The sequence below is a fragment of the Petromyzon marinus genome, chromosome 47 (genome assembly GCF_048934315.1).
Source record: "Petromyzon marinus isolate PM22_M1 ecotype Great Lakes invasive population chromosome 47, UKy_Petmar_22M1.pri1.0, whole genome shotgun sequence".
In the NCBI taxonomy this organism is placed as follows: domain Eukaryota; kingdom Metazoa; phylum Chordata; class Hyperoartia; order Petromyzontiformes; family Petromyzontidae; genus Petromyzon; species Petromyzon marinus.
Window position 1 is genome coordinate 2,872,963 of NC_133713.1, and position 21,678 is coordinate 2,894,640.

Genomic DNA, 21,678 nt, shown 5'->3' on the forward strand with positions numbered 1-21,678 from the left:
GCAGTGTGCAAACGATGACTCGTAACCCTATCCCAAACACCTCAATGAATGCAATCCTGAGCAATGAAACTAGCACTAAATCCTGACTAATGCTGACTCCGACTGGAGGCCTGTCTCTGACCGTAATACTGTCTCGATAACTCTGAATCTGGTCTGCAAACTGAGCATGCGCTCGTGAACAAATGTGGTTTGAGCGTTGGTGCAATAGGTTCGGTCACTACTACGATTGCAGTGACGTGCATTTGATTTCTGGCCGTTTAACAGCGTCAGTGAAATGTGGCATCTGAACTTGTCCTCCTCAAGACACATATTGGCCTCACTTGATTCATAAACATTTGCAGCAGGTAGACAACTTCTGCTAAATCAAGTGTTGGCCATTTTGGGTGCCTTTCTGGCCAAGATAGGTGTGTGGGTGTGCGATAGGTCGTGGTGACACAGTGGTCAGTTCACTGTGCTACGAACTCAGCGACCTGAGTTCCCTGCCATGGCTAGCATCAGTGGCATGTGTTAGCAGAACCGGTCCTTTGCCTTCCCTTGGTTAACTCAGTGTTAAGCAAGCATAGTCACTTTAAGATGTTTTCTTGTTCATGTGTTTTGTGTTTGTTGAATGGCTCACAGGGCTATACCAAATAAATGAAACTGAAAAACTAAAACTGAAACACTGCTCCTGTCATCACCATTTCCCCGTACACACAAAGATTCGTCTGAATGAGCGGACGCACGGGATTGGTCAGAATCGCACGCGAAGACTCGATGAGTCATGTGACATCAATAAAAGAGGTTGATACAATGATGACTGACGTCACCATCACAGGTGAAAACGGTGATTTGGCGACGTCACCAGCACAGGTGAGAATTCAAACCCCGCGCAAAGAGACCACCGTGGTTATTCCTTATCTCTGTTGTTTGTTTGCATCGCGGTGAGTTAGCGTTCCTCTTGGCGAGTGCGGAGGGGCCTCGTGGAGACGACATCCGTCGATTCCTCGCTGTGAATCGACTCTGCGCTGCTTGTACTTGAGCTTTGGGGCGATGTTGAGGCATCTGCTCTCATGGCTGGCTACTGGTTTGTTAAGCCAGGTCATCTCGCGGTTCTCGAGTCCTCTCTCATGAACGCAATACGTGTTTTTGGGTATGGTCACTGCGCCAACCCGTGTGGATTGTACACGCTTGTGGTGTGGATCCTGAGCGGTTTGCATGCTGCGATTTTGAACTCTGCGACCCGAGTTTGATTCCCAATCGGGGCCCACACCAGATGAGGCTTTTTCTTAACGAGTCCTGGACCTTCTCTAGGTCGATGTGGCCGCAAATGAGCACTTGGTGTGTACACCTCTCCACGTGGGAAGCAACAGTCGCGGGGCGTGGTGCTGGCGATCTACCCCCTCGTGTGCTGTACTGGTTGCTAACAGTCGCAAGGTTATATCGGTAATCGAGCTTTATCTGGAGTACAATTAATGTACACTATGTTCAGTGATAATCTCGAGATGCCTTCATCTGCTGCCGCCATGGAGGATCTGAGCACTGTGATGGACATCTTCGTGCACGAGTTCTGCGCCAACTGTGAAGGAGGCGTGGGGAGCGTCTCCATGACGAAGCACGTGCTGCAGAATCTGCTCGTGAAGCACATGAGGACCTACCTGGCGGTGGGTTTCCTGTACCCTCCACGGCGACAGCACCGCAAGCATTTCTCGAGCCGTGCGTGTCGCTGTGACCGCACCTCCTCGCGCAGCCTCCCCACTCGGCTCTAAGAATGCACATTGTGGCATCCTCGTGGCCTGGAGCTGCGACACCTCGAGGTGGCGCCAGGATCCGTGGCGCTGGGTTTTGCAGGAACGACTGAGCGGGAGTAGCCATTGCTAAAGGGTTGATTACGACTGGTCTTATGGCCACCATAACATGTTTACTCTCGATGCAGCACTGAGCAGAGTGATTGGTACACTGCCTTTTGTAGAAATTGTTCCCGTTGTCACGCCTGTAGGGTGCGTGTGACCCGGATGAAGTGCGCAAGATCATGGGGGATCTTCACGAGAACCAAGGCGCCAGCGTGGACTTCCAAGCGTTCATGGTCACGCGGACGAGGATCCTCGTGGCCGGCCATGCCCCGTTCCAGGAGCGCGTGTTCCTCACCAAGGGGCCATGTGGCCCGCCAATTTCTGTAGATAAACCTTAAATCTCTTAAAATGAAACGAGGTGAATAATAAAATCGCTGGCAAACTGGTCCTGGTCTTCGTGATTCATGCGTGTGACCTCATTGGTGTTGCGATGTACGGGATTAATATTGTTTAAGAACAGCTCCGTCATAGGTGACACGACACCCAATGATTAGTGCCCCCCTTTTTTTCATTAACGATGTATAGGCATATCACGGAAAGAATCTGATTTTTAAATCGGCCAAGCTCACGCCTGAGCTTTCGGATTTGGAAAGTGTGCTACCAGCGTGCCCGTTCACACTATACAAGGTTTCTCGAGCGATGCATAACTATAAACTAATCTTGTCCAAAGCTATATACTACGAGAAGGCCATTGAATGTCTAAATCGGGGGTTTCAAACTTGCGGGCCAATTGCGGACCGCGGAACGATATTTTGTGGCCCCCTACTTGACATCAATTTTTTTTTTTTTACCATAACTCAGGCTCGAGACAGCTTCTGGTGTTTGTTGACGGTAAATGTTTTGGCGGCATGAAGTTTGTGTAAAAAAACATAAATTAGCCGCATTGTTTAAGCCGCGGTGTTCAAAGCGTGTAAAAAAATAGTGGCTAATAGTCCGGAAATTACGTAGTTTTTTTCATTAACTGTTTTCTATTATTAAATGTGTTTTTTTTGTCACCCAGCCCCAGTCATGTCTTTCTCAAAACCTGCCTTGAAGAGAAAGGTTGGCGACGAGCACAAACAATTTCAGGAAAAGTGGGAGACGGAATATTTTTTTGTTGAGTACAGGGGCACTCCGACGTTTCTTATATGCACAGAGAAAGTTGCGGTGCACAAGGAATACAACATCAGACGGCATTACTTAACTAGACGTACTGAGGAGTATGCAAAATACCAGGGAGATGAGAGAGAGGACCGGGTCGCCAATCTTAAAACGTGTCTACTGAGGCAACAAGATTTTTTCAAGAATGCAAGCAAAGAGTGATGCAGCAGTCGAAGCTAGCTACGTGGTGAATGAGATGATTGCTTAGGCGGCAAAGCCATTCAAAGACAGCGAGTTCATCAAAAAGTGCATGTTACAGGCTGCAAGTATAGTCTGTCCGGAAAAGAAGGGTCAGTTTAGCAACATCAGCCTTTCAGCCAACACAGTGGCAGAGCGCATTTCTGACCTGTCAGGTAACATATACGATCAACTGCGTGAGAAAGCCAAACATTTCCGTGCATACTCGGTCGCTCTTGATGAGAGCACAGACATCACTGACACTGCGCAGCTCGCAATGTATGTCCGTGGTGTTGACAATTTTGAAGTGACGGAAGAGTTGCTCACAGTGAATCGAATGCATAGCCAGACCACCGCTCAGGAGATATTCCGCCAGCTGTGTGATGCCATTGTGGATGTCGGTTTACCATGGAAGAGGTTTGCTGGAATAACAACCGACGGAGCGCCATCAATGACAGGGAGGAGAAATGGGCTGGTGGCACTTGTTCAAAGAAAACTGGAAGAGGAGGGTGTGGAGGAGGCCATTGCTCTGCACTGCATCATCCATCAGCAGGCCCTTTGCAGCAAATGCCTGAAGTTTGACAATGTGATGTCTGTCGTTGTAAAATGCATCAACCATATAAGATCCAGGGGCTTAAAGCACCGGCAGTTCCGCGCCTTTTTAGAAGAAATAGTCAGCATATGAGGATGTGCTCTACCGAGGTACGTTGGCTCAGCAGGGGAAACGTCTTGAATAGGTTTTTTGAGTTAAGAGCAGAAGTGAAAGCCTTCATGGAGAAGGATGGGATGGCTGTTCCTGTGCTAAGTGATCCCAAATGGCTCATGGACTTAGCTTTTCTTGTTGACATCACACAGGAGCTGAATGTACTGAACAAGAAGTTACAAGACCAGGGGCAGCTTGTCAGTGCTGCCTATGGCACAGTCAGAGCATTCTCCACAAAACTTGTGTCATGGAAAGCCCAGCTCTCTCAGACAAACCTCTGCCATTTCACAGCATTCAAGGCACTCATGGACGCGGGCACACCATTCAGTGTTGAGAAGTATGCTGATGCCATTGTAAAGCTACAGGAGGAATTTGCTCACAGGTTTGCAGACTTCAAGACACACAGAGCCACTTTTCAAATTTTTGCTGACCCCTTCTCCTTCGATGTGCAAGATGCCCCTCCTGTGCTTCAAATGGAGCTAATTGACCTGCAGTGCAATTCTGAACTCAAAGCCAAGTTCAGGGAGGTGAGTGCAAAAGCAGACTAGCTTGGACAATTTTTGAGAGAATTGCCCCCCACCTTCCCTGAGCTTTCCAGGATGTTCAAGCGGACCATGTGCCTTTTTGGGAGCACATATCTGTGTGAAAAGCTCTTCTGCACCATGAACTTTAATAAGTCAAAGTACAGGTCTAAACTTACTGATGAGCATCTTCAAGCCATACTGAGGGTCTAAATTGCTTCCTCCCTCAAGCCAAATGTGGATCAGCTGTGTAAAAAGAGGAAGTGCTGCCAGGTCTCTGGCAGCAAGGAGTGGGTAAGAGAAGCCTATGTTCTGAAGAACCGTTCATGTTCTGAACTGTTATTAATAAAGATTGAGAAGATTGGATCAGTTGTACTTTTTTTTTGAATACTTGATGCGGCCCAGCCTCACCCAGACTCTACCTCCAGCGGCCCCCAGGTAAGTTGAGTTTGAGACCCCTGGTCTAAATGGAGGAGCTTCAACTTCGGTGGGAACGGGGTGATGCCGAGGATGTGCAGATGAAGAATTGCTATTCGAGGGGGTATCTCACTTTAACAAACGTTATTCACTGGGCATTAGCATTTGTTTACCAACGATGTTATTGGTGGAAACAAAGGCACGGGCAAATGGAGAGGGTATTGCCTCTGATTTTCTGATGAAACTCCAACGTGGGATACAAATTGATGTGAAACTGCAAGAGATGATCAACAAGCCGAAAAGTTGGGCTCTTAAATGAGCCGAACAAAGGTCGCGAGCAACCTGCTGGGAAATATTGCAGACTGTTTTGAAGTCCCAAACGAGGTTTAAGGTGTAACCCTGACGCCTGCTGTATATGGGGAGTTTGCGTTTCTGTCTTCCCCATGGTTGCGTCGATTTTTTTCCGGGTTTTCGTTTCTCTTCTGCACAAGTTGATACATGCGCTTAAGTATTTGGTGGCGATATTTTTGCTTGATAAGTCACTTCATTGAGCTACCATTTGTGGCCAGATCGCTTCTGAAAAAGAACACTATAGCTCAGTGGGCCTTACCTGTTAAAATAAACAGTTTTATGGTTTAAATAGAGGCAGTGGGATAAACGTGGAGTAGTGATGTGGATCTGGCACGTGAATTACCGTGGGGTTCCCCGGTGTTTGACCTCAGGGACGCCTTCAGAAGTTTTGCTGCTGAAGGTGGAGTGTAGAGAGGCCTCACTCGGGTTGTGATGTTCCCTGCAGCGCCGGTTACACCACTACTCGGTGCCACTCCGTTTTCACTCAACGTGCAGCTGCAGGCAACGATAAACCCCGTGTGGTGTCCATGAGAGGTGCTAGAAAGTGTGCTGGTATTGAAGGGGTATGAAGCAACAATTGAAAATGTCCTGCCTCCATCCCTCGCACATGCCATTCACCACCGACTTACCACATTGATGAAGGATGGTCAATCAACACGGCACATCCAGAGATTCGTTGAAATAGCAATTCGAGTCGAGTGTAATTTGTGTAACCAGGTGACAACTCAAGAGACCATGGAGGGCCTGATTAGAAAACATAATTTAGGTAACGAAAGATTCAGCCACTAAAGGAACAGCTATTAAGCAAAGGGCAATCAGAGCAAGAACAACTGCATCACGAAACATCTAAACTATTTCACAATTATAATTTTGTTTTATTAAAAATTCCATGTAGCAGAAGTCGGCTCGGGTAGATAATTTTTAGACTGATCACATTAAACATATAAAAGATGGCTATTACATTAATCTGAAAACAGGTGAAGATATTCGAGCCAAGTGCAATTGCATGTGAAGTTACCGTTGAGAATCGACAACTCAGCATCAAGTTGCGATGTAGATGGGAGGGGAACCAAGGACATTTGCAAAGCGATGGAATTTTAGGCGTTTCAGGCATTCGAAGGTAACACTGTAACAAAAAAAAATGTTTCTGGGTAGTGTCATTTCCTAATTGCTTATGTCTCAAAAGTTGAGAAAATGGCTATTATTCCACACAAAAGTTGCTTTTGTGACCAGGACAGATATCACGTGGCGAGGTGAGAGTTCAGGCGATTCGACGCTGAAAAACAAAAATCGCATTGGATTTGTGGTCAAGTTTCCGGGCAACAGAACAGCGAGTGACGCGTTTACGACAATAGTGAATATCACAGAGACAGACAAACTCAGCCACCTTCCCGTCATCGTCATCAATTATCATCGTCACTGCTTCCATTACCCCGCACGGGCAGGGAATTCGTCTGAATGAGCTGACGCACGGAATTGGTCCGATTCACACGCGGAGACTCGATGGGTCATGTGACGTCAATAAAACGTGTCGATATAATGATTATCAAGAGTACAGGTGCAAACAATTATGCGTGACGTCATCAGCACGTAAAGGCGGGAATTGGTGATGTCACCAACATAGGTGAGGATTTAAACCCTGCGGGAGGGGGATTCAGTGGTTGCTGCGCGTCGATCTTTTTTCCGAACTACATCCCGGTGAGTTTCGTCTCCTCTCGGCGTCTCGAGTGCGGTGGCGACGTCCGTGGTTTCCTCGCTGTGAATCTTCTCTGCGCTGCTTGTTCTCGAGCATTGGGGCGACATTGAGGCATCTACTTTAAATTGTCTCCTGGTTTGTCTTCCTCTGACCGCAATACTAGTGTTGTGTAGGGTGAGTGCAGTTCGGCCGCGTGGCTTTTACACGCCTATGTGTTTGAGATCTGGAGGGTATTGTAGCGGTTTGCGTGCTGCGATTTGATCTCGGCGACCAGAGTTGGATTCCCGATCGGTCAACGCCTTCTGAGGATAATCGTAACCAGTCCTGGGCCTTCCCTACATCGACTTCGAAAATGAGGACGTGGTGAATAAACATCACTGCTTAGGATTAAAAGCCATCTGGGCTTGGTGGCCTTAATAGGGTGGTTCTGCTCTTGTCTAAAAAACCCCAATCCGTATTTCACTGGGTGGCTTTAAGTCCTGTCAGTTTTGGTGCAGTCTGGGGTACTTCCAAGGATCGGTGCTTGGTCCCGCTCTGTTAAGCATTTAACATGACACTTTAGTGCAATGTGTCTTAGGGCTGCGCTACCATTGCTACAGAGATGACGCCCATGTTTGCCTCCAGCTAACACCATATTCTACATGGGAAATCTTTTTTTTTTCAACTATAAAATCATGGTTGCAGGAAAAATGTTTTCAGAGCTAAATTAAAATAAGTTTTAATTATCTTGGTCGGCTCTCCCCAACAACTAAACTGGGACGTTCTTAAGCCTAGTTGTTGATGACCAGAACATCTGCCCGAAGCATAATTTGTCATCTTGGTGATATTTGATCCGTCCCTTTCCATTCAATGCTCATGTTAAGGTTGTGAGAACCTTTCACCTCCCATTAGTGCAAGACTGTACGACATAATTATACTTGCTGATTGTGAGGCTCGTCCATTGCTATGCCTTGCTGGTTTATCTTTCAAATAAGGTTCTTGGCAGATTACATTGTTCATAATGTGGCAGTTGGTCTGCTCACCCTAACCCCATTGTGACCATATTTCTCTGGTTCTCATTACACTGCTTTGCTGTCCTGAATCGGCCTCTTTTCAAGAGCCGTATACTAGTTTTTCAGGCCTTGCAATGGCTAGGACCACATTCATGAGGTTCATTCATCCCTACACACCTTGCCAAGGTTGTTAATATCTGCAATCCCCCACCCTCCTGTGAGTACTTCGATTCCAGCTGCCTGCCTGGGGTGAGAGGGCATTTGCTGTGCCATGGCTGGAATGCCCTACCTTCGTAAATTCGTTTATCCTATGTTGGATACTTTTAAGTCTCGTCTTTTCAGATATTATTTCTGAATTCCGCTTATTCTCTTTAACTAGGCCTTTATTTCTTAAAAGGTGCCTTGATACGGGTCTAGGGCGCCTTACAGATGTAAATTATGTATTAGATGCGACCGCCCCCCCCCCAATTACGACCTAATTTGTTCCCGGTCCACGTAAAAGGTCAAGCTGTTGTAAGTCGAATTCTTAATTTCCCATTGGCAAAATGTTAGACATTGGGGTTCCGTTCCTAGAAAATCCATTACATTTGTTTTAAATACCAAAATTTAGTGAAAATAACCCTTACAAACATTTATCTTAACATGACATAACCTTAAGTCTGGGCACCCAAAAAGGCTATATGGGCGAGCTTTATCTTTATGTAATGTACACGTGTTGTGTGAAGGAATTTCGTGATGCCTTCGTCTGCCGCTGCCGTTGAGGATCTGAGCGCTGTGATGGACATCTTCGTGCGCGAGTTCTGCGCCAACTGTGAAGGAGGCGTGGGGAGCGTCTGCATGAGGAAGCATGCGCTGCAGAATCTGCTCGTGAAGCACATGCGGCCCTACCTGACGGTGGGTTTCCCGTGGGCTCTGCGCGGCAGCAGCACCGCAAACATTGAGCAATGTGGTGCCATGGCGTGAATCCTTGTCCACTGGGAGCCGTTGTGGCTCGAGGTAATGCCATGTGCCGTGGCACTGGGTTTTGCAAGAACGACTGAGCGCGTATCGTCACTGTTAGAGGTTGATTGAGATTGCGCTCATAATGGCCACCATAGCATGTTGATTCCTATTTTTGTTGATGCAACACTGAGCAGAGTGATTGGTGCATTGGCTTTTAGCAGGAAGTGTTCCTATATCACGAATGCAGGGTGCGTGTGACCCGGATGAAGTGCGCAAGATCATGGCGGATCTTCACAAGAACCAAGGCGCCAGCGTGGACTTCCAAGCGTTCATGGTCACGTGGACGAGGATCCTCGTGGCTGGCCATGCCCCGTTCCAGGAGCGCGTGTTCCTCACCAGGGGGCCCTTTGGCCCGCCCATTTCTGCTGATAAGCCAAAATAAATCTCTTTAAAATATATATAAAATGAGATGACTAATAAAGTTACTGGCAAACTGGTCCTGGGCTTAGTGAATCGTGTTTTTTCTAGTTCAACCGGCAAGCAGTGGTTGATGCTGTTCCCTTCTCGTGATGCACACTTGGTTTCGTGCAATAGCTTTAGTCTTGATGGAGGAGCCCCTCCTTAGGTTGGCTTTGCCCAAAAGGAGCCACGAGCGCCCCGCTGACCTCGGATGTCAGGAGGATCGGGCTTTGTACTGTTTGAAAACAGATCTGATGGTGGCACTTGACACCCAGTTATTGGCCTCCTAAAGAATGGGTAACATCCCTAAATGTTTTCTGTAGAAACAGGGGTGACGCTCCCTTCACCCTCGTGTATCGGCAGATCTTGGAAAGAAAATCGTTATGTTCCAGCGGCCACCCTCCCACTTCATCAGTGGGATTGAATATTTCCACCAGCGTGGCCGTTGACTAGAAATTGAGTTCCTGGAGTGACGCATAACTACAAACTAAGCTTGTCCCAAGTCCTTGCGAACTATGAGAAGGCATTTGACGATGGAAATTTGAGCTTAAACTTCTGAGATGCTAAGGGACTACACCGAGAATATGCAGATAACTCCATTGATATTTGGGGGGTGGGAGGGGGGGAATTGCACCTAAATCCACGTTTCTCAAAGTTGGTATTCGTGGAAGTGTAAAGATGTGAACAAACTTGGAGCCTTGTCTTTATTACACAGGCCCCACTTGCCTGACTCTTGAAGTGCCTCTTCCTCCGCCGTGTTTTTTTTTTGCTCGTCTTAGCTCTTTGGAGCCCCTTCTCTCACGGCGATCGTTTCAACGGTGTGCAACTTTTACCTCAAAGCTCAACCTTTGCTTCCTGTCTTTTCAATTTGAATCCCTTCAAACTTTGCCTCCTGATCAATCACCTATGGAGGCCTCTGCACCAATAGGAGGCCTTGCAGTACTGCCTGGTTGTCTATTTGACTCGCGTTTGCTTTTGTGGTCTAGAATTAAGGTCATTACAGCAAAGTTGTGGGCAAAAAGTGGCGACCATCTAATTTGCTGGGGACCTAGTCCAACGTCTGATGCGAATTAATGTGAAAATTCAAGCATTTGGCCGATGTAAATTTCTGCATGCCACGGAACTATCATTTGTGGCCAGGTCCCTTCTGAAAAATATCTGTAGAGCTCTGGTTTATACCTGGTAAAATAAACAATAGTTTAGAAGCGGTGAGCTCAACGTGGAGTGACTTTTGGAAAACGAAACTTGGTAACAAAACCTTGTGGCAGTGTAAATGAGTCCTACAGGAAAATTGTGCCAAGTGTCTAATGTACACGGGCTTCTCATTGCACTAATGTTGGTGATGAGGTCTAACATGTGGGTTGGTCAATGCACATCTGGTGCGTGAATTAGCATGGGGTTCCCAGTCTGATCTCGAAGGCTTCAAAAATGTTCCTGAAGGTGGAACATGGAGAGGCGGTGATGTTCCCCAAAGTTCTGCCAGCACCCCTGCTCAAAGTTCAGCTACACAGCGTCCCAGTGTGGTGTCTGAGTGGCGAGAGAATGCAAGAGCTGTATTCCTACTGCAGGAACTGAAACGGTTTTGCTTTTTTTAGTTTATCATCCCTTTCACCACCACTGACTTACCAGTAGTTAAGTATGGTCAATCAACACTGCACAAAAACATTCAAAAAGCAAAGCTTGTTTTGTTTTGACCAGGTGAGATGCAAAGTCAGGCCAGGATGGTCTAATGTGGAAGTGACTTGGGTCACCAAAATGACAGTGCAGAATTTAATCAACTAGCAATCTGACCCAAAAGCAACTTACGAAATCCAAAATATTTGCACGATAAATATTTTATCATGAGCTGTGTTGACGAAGTTGACTCGTATATAATGAATTTTACGTTAAAGATTTTTAAATTAAGTTACATAGATGCAAAAATTAGGTGGCTATTGCATTCTGTAAAGCAAGTGAGGATATTAGTTAATTGCAGTTGAAGTGATTGTAGAGAATGTACAGCGATATAGATGGGAGAGGAACCGTGGATATTTGTGAAGCGATGTAATGCCAGGCGTTTGGGGTATTCATAGATGAGTGGGAACCACGCAAGCCGTACGAAACTTGCCAAACATCCTGCCGCAGCACCCTCCTGGAAGAGCCGTGAAACTGGGTGACACTGCAGGGTGATTGGCACTGTGGTGATCGGAGTCGTTAACGTGAGAGATGCATGTAGTGAGAGGCGAGAGTTGATGCGAATTTACGTTGAGTAAAGAAACTGGCATTGGAATTGTGATCCAGTTCCCTGACAAAATATCGGAGAGTTGCACCTTAAAGACAATAGTCCACATCAGAGAAAAACAATCTCAGCTACCCTTCTCGTCGTAGTTGTTGCAGGTTTGGATGGGGGTCAATCAGCACTTCTCTCCAAAACCACTCGAAGCAGTGGAGCCCACCCGACCTCTCGGCACGCAGTTACTCGGCACAGTCAGCCAAAAATGAAGAACCACCGACTCTTGCAAGACATTTTCCAAAAATATTTTATTAACAAAACGATTCGGGTACAAGCAGAGATGTGAAAGGAGGTTGGCACCAGCCCAAAAACACTACAGATTATAGTACAATGGAAACCTGTCTAAACTGCACGTAATGTTTTTTAACATCTGATTGGGAACATGTAGATAACTTGACTGCTTCGTCAGCCGCCTCAATGTCAGCTAAATGCAAAGATAATCTGATTGCAAAGTTCAACCTCCTGTCCAAGAAGAAGCCAGATCTACATGTTTAAAAGTTAGACGGTGACAAGATTGTTATCGATCAGAGTGACAGCCCAATTTCTGACAGCCGAAAAATCGGTTCAAGCTCAAGAGTTGAATTTCGCAGTCGTCTAAACATCCCAGTTGATGATATCATTGCCAAGGTCGACATAGCCCTTAATGGTTTGGGACACATTCCTGCAGACGTGGCAAGATCGGAAATCGCTCAATCCTCAAAAACGCTAAGACACCTATTAGCAACATCAGTAAGGATGAGCGCTTTGAGCTGTTTCAACTAAAAAAGAGAGATGACAGTCATCCTCTCAGCCAACAAGGGCAATGCTACTGTCATAATGGACAAAACCACATACAACAAAATTCAGGACCTACTTGGCTATACCAAAATCAAGAGATCCCACCAACCGCCTGGTCAAGAAAACCAACAATATCATCACTGATTCGACATCTTCAATCGAACCAACCAAGTGGCTTTCCTTAAAACCATCTGCTGCTAGACCACCCAGATTGTATGGTTTACTAAAAATTCAAAAATAAGATACACCACTCCGGCCTATCGTCTCCACCATTGACTTACCCACCTACAAAGTGGCCCGATTTATGTCCGAGACCTTACAACCATTCACTGGTAAGACCACCTCAGCTGTACTTAACTCAGCTCACTTGGTATCGTTACTTAAGGACATCTCACTATCTCCAGGTGATTTGCTTGTCAGTTTCAATGTAAAATTTTTACTTAACTTTCGTGACTGCAGGAATTAATATTCTATGGGTCTTTCGGTAAAGTCACGTAGATAGAAAAAAATATGACAATTAAATAATACAAATAAAGTGAATAAAAATAATTAAAATATCACGACTGAGCAATCATTGGAAGGACGTTATTAACCACGTTAAGTCATAACTGGCTGTGATGTTTAGTAGTTATTTTCGACTCTCTGGTGTTACATTAACAGGTTAAATGTCTTTACATTAACACAGCCACAGTTGCTCGTTTATCTTGATGTGGCGGTGGCTCTGCAATCTTACATTGACATGCTATCTCTCACAACGCAATGGCCACCTCCATAGCTTCGTAATCGTGGAGGTAGCTCAGATCTGCGATCTGACATTTACGTGCAAATTTCATCACTAGCCCCGACCACTTCACTTGTGACCCTTGGGCTACACCCATCTCAAACCTTTATAACATCCTGCCTCAGCATCTCTTGCTATTTTTTCACCTGATGAAGATTGCTGGTGTTGCAAGTGAAACGTCGTGATATTTATCTGTTTTTTTTCGATCTACGTTGCTTTACCGAAGGACCCAAAGAAGATCTAAATAGTCTTTGTCAGTAGTAACTATTTTTGCACAGAACTTCAACATTATCAGAATCAATTTATTGTCCTTGTTGGCACGCGTGTTCTGCCACTGCCGATAGTTATATTTGTGAGTTTTTAATATTCGTTTGGTGTTATTTAGTCTTGTGCTGATCATTCGTACTGTCGACCCCTCATTGCATTTGCCACAAGTGTAATTCATCCAGTACACACCTTCTGTTGATAGCTTCGGTAATAGATCTTTGTACCAGATATTAATTTCTGTATTTTATGTAGGTACCAAATCTGACTCGGATGTTTTATTTTACCAAACATCTGGCTAGTTTATCAGTTACTCCCGCAATGTTACGGTAATTTAATAGTTTTTTGTATATACTAGGTCAGTTTCAACGCTCGTGTTATTTGATTTGGTTTTGGCATTCATTGCCCTGTTGATTTGTGCATCATTGTAACCACTCAATTGAAGTGCTTCTTCAATATGTACAATTTCACTCCTCAGACTATCACCATCTGACACTTTCTTAGCCTGATGTATGCGCGTCTTGATTAGAGAGGATTTCTGCATGTGGTCGTGTGACTTTTCATTCGGATAGGTGTCGGTGTGCGTTTTCTTTCGGTAAACGCTGTTTGTTATTTTAACATTTAGACCGTGCCCGACCAGAATATCCATAAATAGGAGAGTTCTGTCAGCTGCCATTTACATAGTGAACTAGATGGACGAGTTTTCCGAGTTGAGATGATTTAGAAATTCGTTAAGTGTGTATTTACCGTGTGGCCAAACCACCAATGTGTCATCCACATATCTGAACCAAGCAGAAGGTTTTAATGTGCTTGAAGCTATTACTTATGTTTCAAAATCTTTCATGTACATATTCGCTTTCACAGGAGACAAAGGAGAGCCCTTTGCTGTTCCTTCCTTTTGTTTATATAAGTCACCATTCCACAGGAAATGTGTTCTTTAGACAGTGTTTAGCTAGTCGTGGGATATATTTGGCTAAACCTGTGTTCGTTATCAGAGTATTGAGCAATTGTATTGGTTCATTGACCGGAACCCTCGTGAACATAGAATTCACATCAAATCTTTCGAGAACACCATTAGGGTTAAGCTTAATATCGTTAATTATATTTAGAAGATGTTCAGAGGTTTTAATGAGCAAAGTGGTCCTACCGATGTATGGCGGGTTTTTTTTTTCATTACGTATTGTGCTAACTTGTATGTAGCGCAGCCTATTGTACTAACTATGGGTTTTAATGGGACATCAGGTTTGTGAATCTTTGGTAGACCATAGTCTTGGTGGTTTTGATGCCCTTGGTTTGGTCAGGTATTGTTTTTTCTTGGGAATTGATGACTTGGCAATGATTGCCGTTGTTTCACATTCCAAGGTGTTGGTTGGGTCTCGTTTAATTTTAAGGTAGGTAACTCCATCGAGTAAATCTTTCATTTTATTATCGTAATGCTCACAGGGCATCACAACAGTTTATCGGCCCTTATAAGCAGCAAGGATTTGGGTATCTTTATTTGCTCTCAAATCTCTTAAGGCCTTTGCCTCACTGAAACTAACATTTATTTTTGGAAAATTTACTGTTCTCAATAAATTTGGCAACCTCATGCCTAGTAATCTCACCTTCTAGATTTAAAGCTTTCGTGACTGCTAGGATCCATACTCTTTGGTTCTATTGGGTAAAGTCACATAGGTGAAAATAAAATAACAAAAAAATCACGACGTTTCGGCCACAACACAAGCGGCCTTCATCAGGTGAAGGGACGAGACTGTCTGGAGGACAGCGCTGGAGTGGAAGAAGCCACGCTTAGATCACGACCTTTAAGCTGTGTGAGAAGAAAAACACCAAGCGCCTTGACAAAGGAATTAGCATATAATTTAGCATTGAAATGGCTCATTGAAATAGCTAAGTTAAAGTATACACATCCGCAGAGGTACCCCTTTTTTTAAAGGTCCGCTGTCTGAGCGTGGTTGTGTTTCGCTAAATTCTCCTGATTGATAAGTACTAGGTGCCTCGGTGAATGCATATGCTCTAACTTTAACATAGCTATTTCTGTGACCAGTTACAAGCTAATCACTCAGCTATTTCAATGCTAAATTCTATGCTAATTCCTTTCTCAAGGGGTACCTCTGCGGATGTGTATACTTTAACTTAGCTATTTCAATGAGCCATTTCAATGCTAAATTATATGCTAATTCCTTTGTCAAGACGCTTGGTGTTTTTCTTCTCACACAGCTTAAAGGTCGTGATCTAAGCGTGGCTGCTTCCACTCCAGCGCTGTCCTCCAGACAGTCTCGTCCCTTCACCTGATGAAGGCCGCTTGTGTTGTGGCCAAAACGTCGTGATTTTTTGTTATTTTATTTTCACCTACGTGACTTTACCCAATAGAACCAAAGAGTATAATCTCAGCTTGATTATGTAGGAAATGTCTAACTGCTGATTCCACTTCAGCCATTATCTCATCGACAGGGATTGTATGTGGGCAACAGCAAAGTTAAGACCTTTATACAGGACTGAAACAATTTCGCTGGAATAATTCAACATAAGTCATGTTGATAACCGTTTGGTTTTTAAAATGTTCATTTTTAGTTATGAGTTGCTTGTTAGTCAGTCGAGCATATTTGTCACATGTGGGTAGTGTTAGTATTGTTAAAATACATTACACTATGTAATACAATTTTTCTTCCTGGGTAGTGTTATTTCCTCATTGCTTATGCCTAAAAATTATAGCAAATGGCTATTATTCACCGCAAACTTTGCTTTTGTGACCAGGACACTTATATTTTTAAATTTACCCATTTTCAATGAGCAAACGGGCAAATATGTCTTTTCGTTCACATAAAGTCAGAAAAACAAAACATATTAATCTAAATTTACATGTATTTATACTAAAGTAATAAAAAAATGACGACAAAAGACACATTAGTGAGTCGTTTTAGGAAATGTACGATTATAGTGTAAATCACTTTCACGAATCAGCCCCCAAATGTAGTCTCCCATCATGTTCTCATTATACTGTCCTTGGCAGCGCTCGCCTTGCTCTTCCGAGGACGCTTCCATGTTCTCCTTGAATTTATCAAGATGAGCATCATGGATATGGACTTTGAGGGAAATGCTACAGCCCAGGAAGCCACAAACCACTGTGACAAAGCTGTTCCAAGCCGCTTTCTCCTTACTAGTGAGCTTCTTGGGGAATTCATTGCACTCCAGGATCTTCTTTATCTGTGGTCCGACAAAGACACCGACTTTGACCTTTGCCTCAGACAGCTTAGGTAAGAAGTCTTGAAGGTACTTGAAGGCTGCCGAATCCTTATCTATAGCTCTGAGAAATTGTTTCATAAGGCCCAATTTGATGTGCAGTGGTGGCATCAACAACTTCCGGGGGTCCACCAGTGGCTCCCACTTGACGTTGTTCCTCCCCACAGAGAACTCGGTCCGCTGTGGCCAGTCCCACCTGTGGTAGTGACCGATTTCAGACGACATTAGGGACGATTGGGATCAGAACTCCCCAACCAAAACAGAGCTGACCCCAAGTATTTTATGGGACGCCTTGAAGTCAGTCATCAGATGCAGATGTATTACAATAGGTGCTTATAAAGCAAAGAGTAAGAATGCCTCTATACTGGTGATCGATGCTTGAATAGCACAGGCATATAAGAAACTATTGACCTCCTACTTTGAAGTAATAGGATAAATCAATGAACTCGGGCTAACAGTAGATAAATTACTCAATGATTAAATAACTAATCTCCTCCATAAATCGACCCTCAAGTTTTCTGAGGTGGCGTGACTCCGCAAAGGATGAGCCCAAAGAAATCACATACCCCCCCCCCCCCACCATTAAATCCTCAAATGGTAAATAATTTATGAATGCACAGGAAATCAACACACAATTTCTAAACTACTTCTCGGCCCTGAAAGATTACTTGTTTAGAACGATCAACCTGTATAAAGTTAATGAACATCATTGGCAGAAACTATGGGAACTGGTCTCAGAGGGGGAACTCAGAGCAGCAGTATCCAGCTCGCCCTTGGGGAAAGCCCCGGGACTGGACGGCCCCCAATGTGAAATTTTACAAAGCCCTCGGAGCAGAAATATCGCAACATCTCCCCCAACCACTCGTGGACACAAGCAAGGATGGTGTCCTTCCTCCTTCGAGGAGGGAAGCTAGGATTACTTTACTCCACAAGGCGGGTGCAGATCCGGCCGAGAGCAAGAGCTACAGGCCCATATCACTGCTAAATGCTGATGATAAAATGAATACGAAAGCTGAACATGTAGGCTTTCACGACCAATAATACAGGTTTTTTTTTGTTAGATCGCGTAAATATATAAATCTGTCGTTAAACCCGCGACCACCTAACCCAGCCAATTAGTAAGGTTTGTCACGAACAGAATATGCCAATTCGTTACTGACTAACCTCTATTGGGAGGATACTTTTCTTCAAATAAAAAAAATTGGAGAAACTCCGAATTAAGATTATGAAACTGTTATCTTCACTGCTGTTTCTCAAAAGATGCAGAGATTTAAAGGTAAGACCACACGCAGTGAAACTAACTAATCACATTAAGTCACTTAAAGCTAACCAAATACTACATAAAGCTAATTAATTAATGCTAAAAGAGAGAATAATAGAAGTTAACTAAGTCATATTTTAAAATCACTAATGTTTTTACACGTAAAAATGAGTATCAGTATCTCTACCAATTACTGGAACATACTCGACACAATTACACAGCAATCGGCTGATAACACTGCGTAACAAAAATGTTTTAGTTGCTGTTCCTGGGTAGTACGTGTTATTTCCTAATTGCTTATGCTTGAAAAGTACAGAAAATGGCTATTATTACCCACAAACTTTGTTTTTGTGACCAGAACAGTGATTTTTGAAATTTACCTATTTTCCAGAACATTCCAGATAGATTCAGTAATGAGTAAACTTGGAGTAACTTCTAGAACATTCGAGAACTTTCCAGTAATATAAATAGTAGTATAAATACAGGGGCCTTAAGATGACCAGTCAGCTGCCAAAGTGGATACATATCTGCATTTTTCTAAGATGGCATCAAGAGGCTGCAAGCACTCGGCAGAAGCATTTTGATACTGTATGTCTGCGGCCAATTTATCAAGAAAGAGCGAAAAATTACTCTGTGGATGCATCTGCGAAGACTAGCATTTGCCCATCCAAGGATGGGTGTATTGCAGTAAACCTGAAACTTGCAAGTGAAAATCAGACAGCGACGTAATATTCATTGCATCCATTCGCGTGCAATTTGTAAGGGTGAGTTGACACAGACCTATTTCATTTTAAGGTTATAATCCCTTGTTCATCATGACGTCCTTTTTATTTCGATGTCGCAATAGCGTTATGGAGATTGCGTGACGTGAGGGTTCTGCCTTTGTAGTGAGGGTTGTAAGTTGACGCCGAGGAGGGGGAAGGAGGCGCCTCGGGCCCCCATGTGGAGTGACGTCACCCGCTAATTATTATTAATGGAGGGGGGGGGGCTGTTCGATGTTGAGTGACATCACCTGCTCATGATTAATAATGAGGGGAGGGTCAATGTGGAGGACGTAACCTGCTCATGATTATTAATGAGGGGGGGGGGGTCAATGTGGAGAACGTAACCTGTTCATGATTGTTAATAAGGGGGTCGACGTGGAGTGACGTCACGAGTGATGCGCACAGGCATTATTAGCTCATAGTAGCTAATAATTATGGGGGGGGGGGGGGGGGGGGTGTCCATTTGGAGGACGTCACCTGCTCATGATCATTAATGAGGGGGGCTGTTCGATGTGGAGTGACGTCACGAGCGTTATGGACATTCCTGGGTGATGATCTGCTAAGATGTGTGAGGCCTACAAGGCATATTTTGCATGCGTGCAGGGGATCAAGACAAACCCTGGGCACCTCATTTCACCTACGAGCAATGCAAGAAACCTCTACAAAGTAAGATGGACAATTGTTGATCGGAATTATACGTTATAAAATTTGTTCCAATTTTATGAATTGTAAAAGTTAAAAAAAAAATTATGTTTCAAATTTTCAATATTTTTAAAAAAAGATATCAAGTATGAACATTTTTGGGAGAATCTCTTACACATTAGTAATGGGTGAAATAAATGTATTTTTGTAATTATGGTACAGAGGGGTAAAAAGAGCATGAAGTTCGCTCTCCAAAGAATTTGGCGGGAACCCACTGACCACTCAAGCAACTGGTGGGCCCTTCCAAACGTCGGACTGGCAAGAATGCACCTGCTATCACGTATCCGGACCTTCCTTCATCCATCGCTCTGGTTCAGCTCTGCCATGAGCTCCCCGTACCCACTCCTCCGGAGAGAGATCAGCCGTCTTTAGAAGAGAGCAGCAAGTCATAGAGCGAGGAAGACGTTGTCGATCCAGATGACAATTTCAGAGGTGGAGCTGAGGAGAGAAACTCATACTACCCCAACCAAAAAGACCTCAACGACTTGATCAGAGATCTTGGTCTCACCAAGTCCAATGCCGAGCTTTTGACATCTAGGCTCAAGCAATGGAACTTGTTGGATGAAAGTCTGCAAATCGCAGATCAGAGGAAGCGTCACCAATCTTTTTGCAGCTTTTTCACCCGTCAAGATTAGCTCTGCTTCTGCCACAATGTGACCAGTCTGTTCGAGGCAATCGGAATCGCCTGTAACCAGAATTAGTAGGGCCTCTTCATTGACAGCACATCCAGGAGCTTCAAAGCCGTGCTGCTCCATAATGGTAACACGTACCCGTCTGTTCGCCTGGCTCACTCGGTGCACCTCAAAGAGGATTACAACAGCATCAAGACCTTGCTGGACGCCTTGAAGTATGATGAGTACGGCTGGGAGGTCGTCGGAGACTTCAAAATGGTGGCATTCCTGATGGGTCTCCAAGGCGGTTTCACCAAGTGTGGGGAGGAACAACGTCAAGTGGGAGCCACTGGTGGACCCCCGGAAGTTGTTGATGCCACCACTGCACATCAAATTGGGCCTTATGAAACAATTTCACAGAGCTGTAGATAAGGAGTGGGCAGCCTTCAAGTACCTTCAAGACGTCTTACCTAAGCTGTCTGAGGCAAAGGTCAAAGTCGGTTTCTTTGTCGGACCACAGATTAAGAAGATCCTGGAGTGCAAAGAATTCCCCAAGAAGCTCACTATTAAGGAGAAGGCCGCTTTGAACAGCTTTGTCGCAGTGGTATGTGGCTTCCTGGGCTATCACAAGGTTGAAAACTATGTGGAGCTGGTTGAGACTGTTGAAGAACTCCAGCATAATGATTCGTGAAAGTGATTTACATTATAATCGTAAATATCCAAAAACTACTCACTAATGTCTTTTGTAGCCATTTTTGCATTACTTTAGAATAAATGCATGCACATTTTGATTCATATGCTGTGTTTTTCTGACTTTATGTGAACGGTAAGATATATTTAGCCATTTTCTGATTGAAAATAGGTAAATTTCAAAATATCATATTTCTGGTCACAAAAGCAAAGTTTTTTGGGAATGATAGCCATTTTCTATTATTTATAGGCACTAGCAATGAGAAAATAACACTTACTACCCAGGAACAAAAATTGTGTTACGTAGTGTAATGTATTTAACAAAATTAACACTATATTCTTGGTTCTTTCGGTAAAGTCACGTAGAAGGGAAACAATAAAATAATAAAATATATAATACAATAAAATTCTCACGACGTTTCGACTGCAACACAAGCAGTCATCATCAGGTGTGAAAACCAACGGCAAGAACATTTGAAAGAAGTGGCGGTTTGTATATATTTATTTATTTTTAAACGTTACCGCCACGGATAGCGATTTGACAATTTGTCTAGATGGACGAGTCCATATATGTTCGGAAAAGAGGAGGGGGGAGACGAAAAATTAATGTATGCTGTCTAAAAGCCACCGTAAGCGTGAAAAATCAATTAAGACCCGAAATGGTTTATCAAATCCTTCCAATGATTGCTAAGCCAGAATCAGTTTTTATGTAGTTTCCTTATTCACCAAAGTTCCTGTACCTGACACCATCGCAATCATTGAAGACTTGGTTCATCAAGGACTAAACACTGAGGTACCCCCTCTGGTGAGACACTGCTTAACCAATACATACTTCACTTGGAATGGAACTTTCGACAAACAAACTGAGGGCACCCCAATGGGCTCCCCCCTATCTCCGGTTATAGCCAACCTTTTCATGGAGAAATTTGAGACTGACGCCATCCAGACTGCCACTCTGCGCCCAACCTTATGGAAGAGGTACGTGGATGACACTTTTGTCATCTGGCCACATGGCCGGGCTGCTCTAGACCAATTCTTCGACCACATCAATTCCATACACCCAGCCATCAGATTTACCATGAAAGTCGA

At 44.2% G+C, this 21,678-nt stretch overlaps 2 protein-coding genes across 3 annotated transcripts; both read left to right on the forward strand.

Moving 5' to 3' along the window:
• The first annotated feature begins 777 nt into the window (after window positions 1-777).
• Window positions 778-2,214, forward strand: LOC116952630 (protein S100-P-like). Of its 2 annotated transcripts, none has more exons than XM_032972203.2 (3): window positions 778-849; window positions 1,509-1,640; window positions 1,976-2,214. In XM_032972203.2, the coding sequence occupies exons 1-3, from the start codon at window positions 790-792 to the stop codon at window positions 2,165-2,167; spliced, it is 384 nt and encodes a 127-aa protein (XP_032828094.2). In that variant the 5' UTR covers window positions 778-789; the 3' UTR covers window positions 2,168-2,214. The 2 variants fall into 2 exon arrangements, with proteins under 2 accessions (XP_032828094.2, XP_075930405.1); XM_076074290.1 differs by lacking the exon at window positions 778-849 and adding an exon at window positions 877-920.
• A 981-nt stretch (window positions 2,215-3,195) lies between these two features.
• Window positions 3,196-5,095, forward strand: LOC142931029 (general transcription factor II-I repeat domain-containing protein 2-like). The gene is made up of 2 exons (XM_076074271.1): window positions 3,196-3,819; window positions 3,852-5,095. The coding sequence occupies exons 1-2, from the start codon at window positions 3,220-3,222 to the stop codon at window positions 4,395-4,397; spliced, it is 1,146 nt and encodes a 381-aa protein (XP_075930386.1). The 5' UTR covers window positions 3,196-3,219; the 3' UTR covers window positions 4,398-5,095.
• Window positions 5,096-21,678: the final 16,583 nt, after the last annotated feature.

Coding starts and splice junctions, on each gene's coding strand:
- LOC116952630 (XM_032972203.2), top strand. CDS start 790: ATGATGACTGACGTCACCATCACAGGTGAAAACGGTGATTTGGCGACG. Junction 850..1,508: donor TGGCGACGTCACCAGCACAG/GTGAGAATTCAA, acceptor GCCGCCATGGAG/GATCTGAGCACTGTGATGGA. Junction 1,641..1,975: donor ACATGAGGACCTACCTGGCG/GTGGGTTTCCTG, acceptor TCACGCCTGTAG/GGTGCGTGTGACCCGGATGA.
- LOC142931029 (XM_076074271.1), top strand. CDS start 3,220: ATGTTACAGGCTGCAAGTATAGTCTGTCCGGAAAAGAAGGGTCAGTTT. Junction 3,820..3,851: donor GCGCCTTTTTAGAAGAAATA/GTCAGCATATGA, acceptor TCTACCGAGGTA/CGTTGGCTCAGCAGGGGAAA.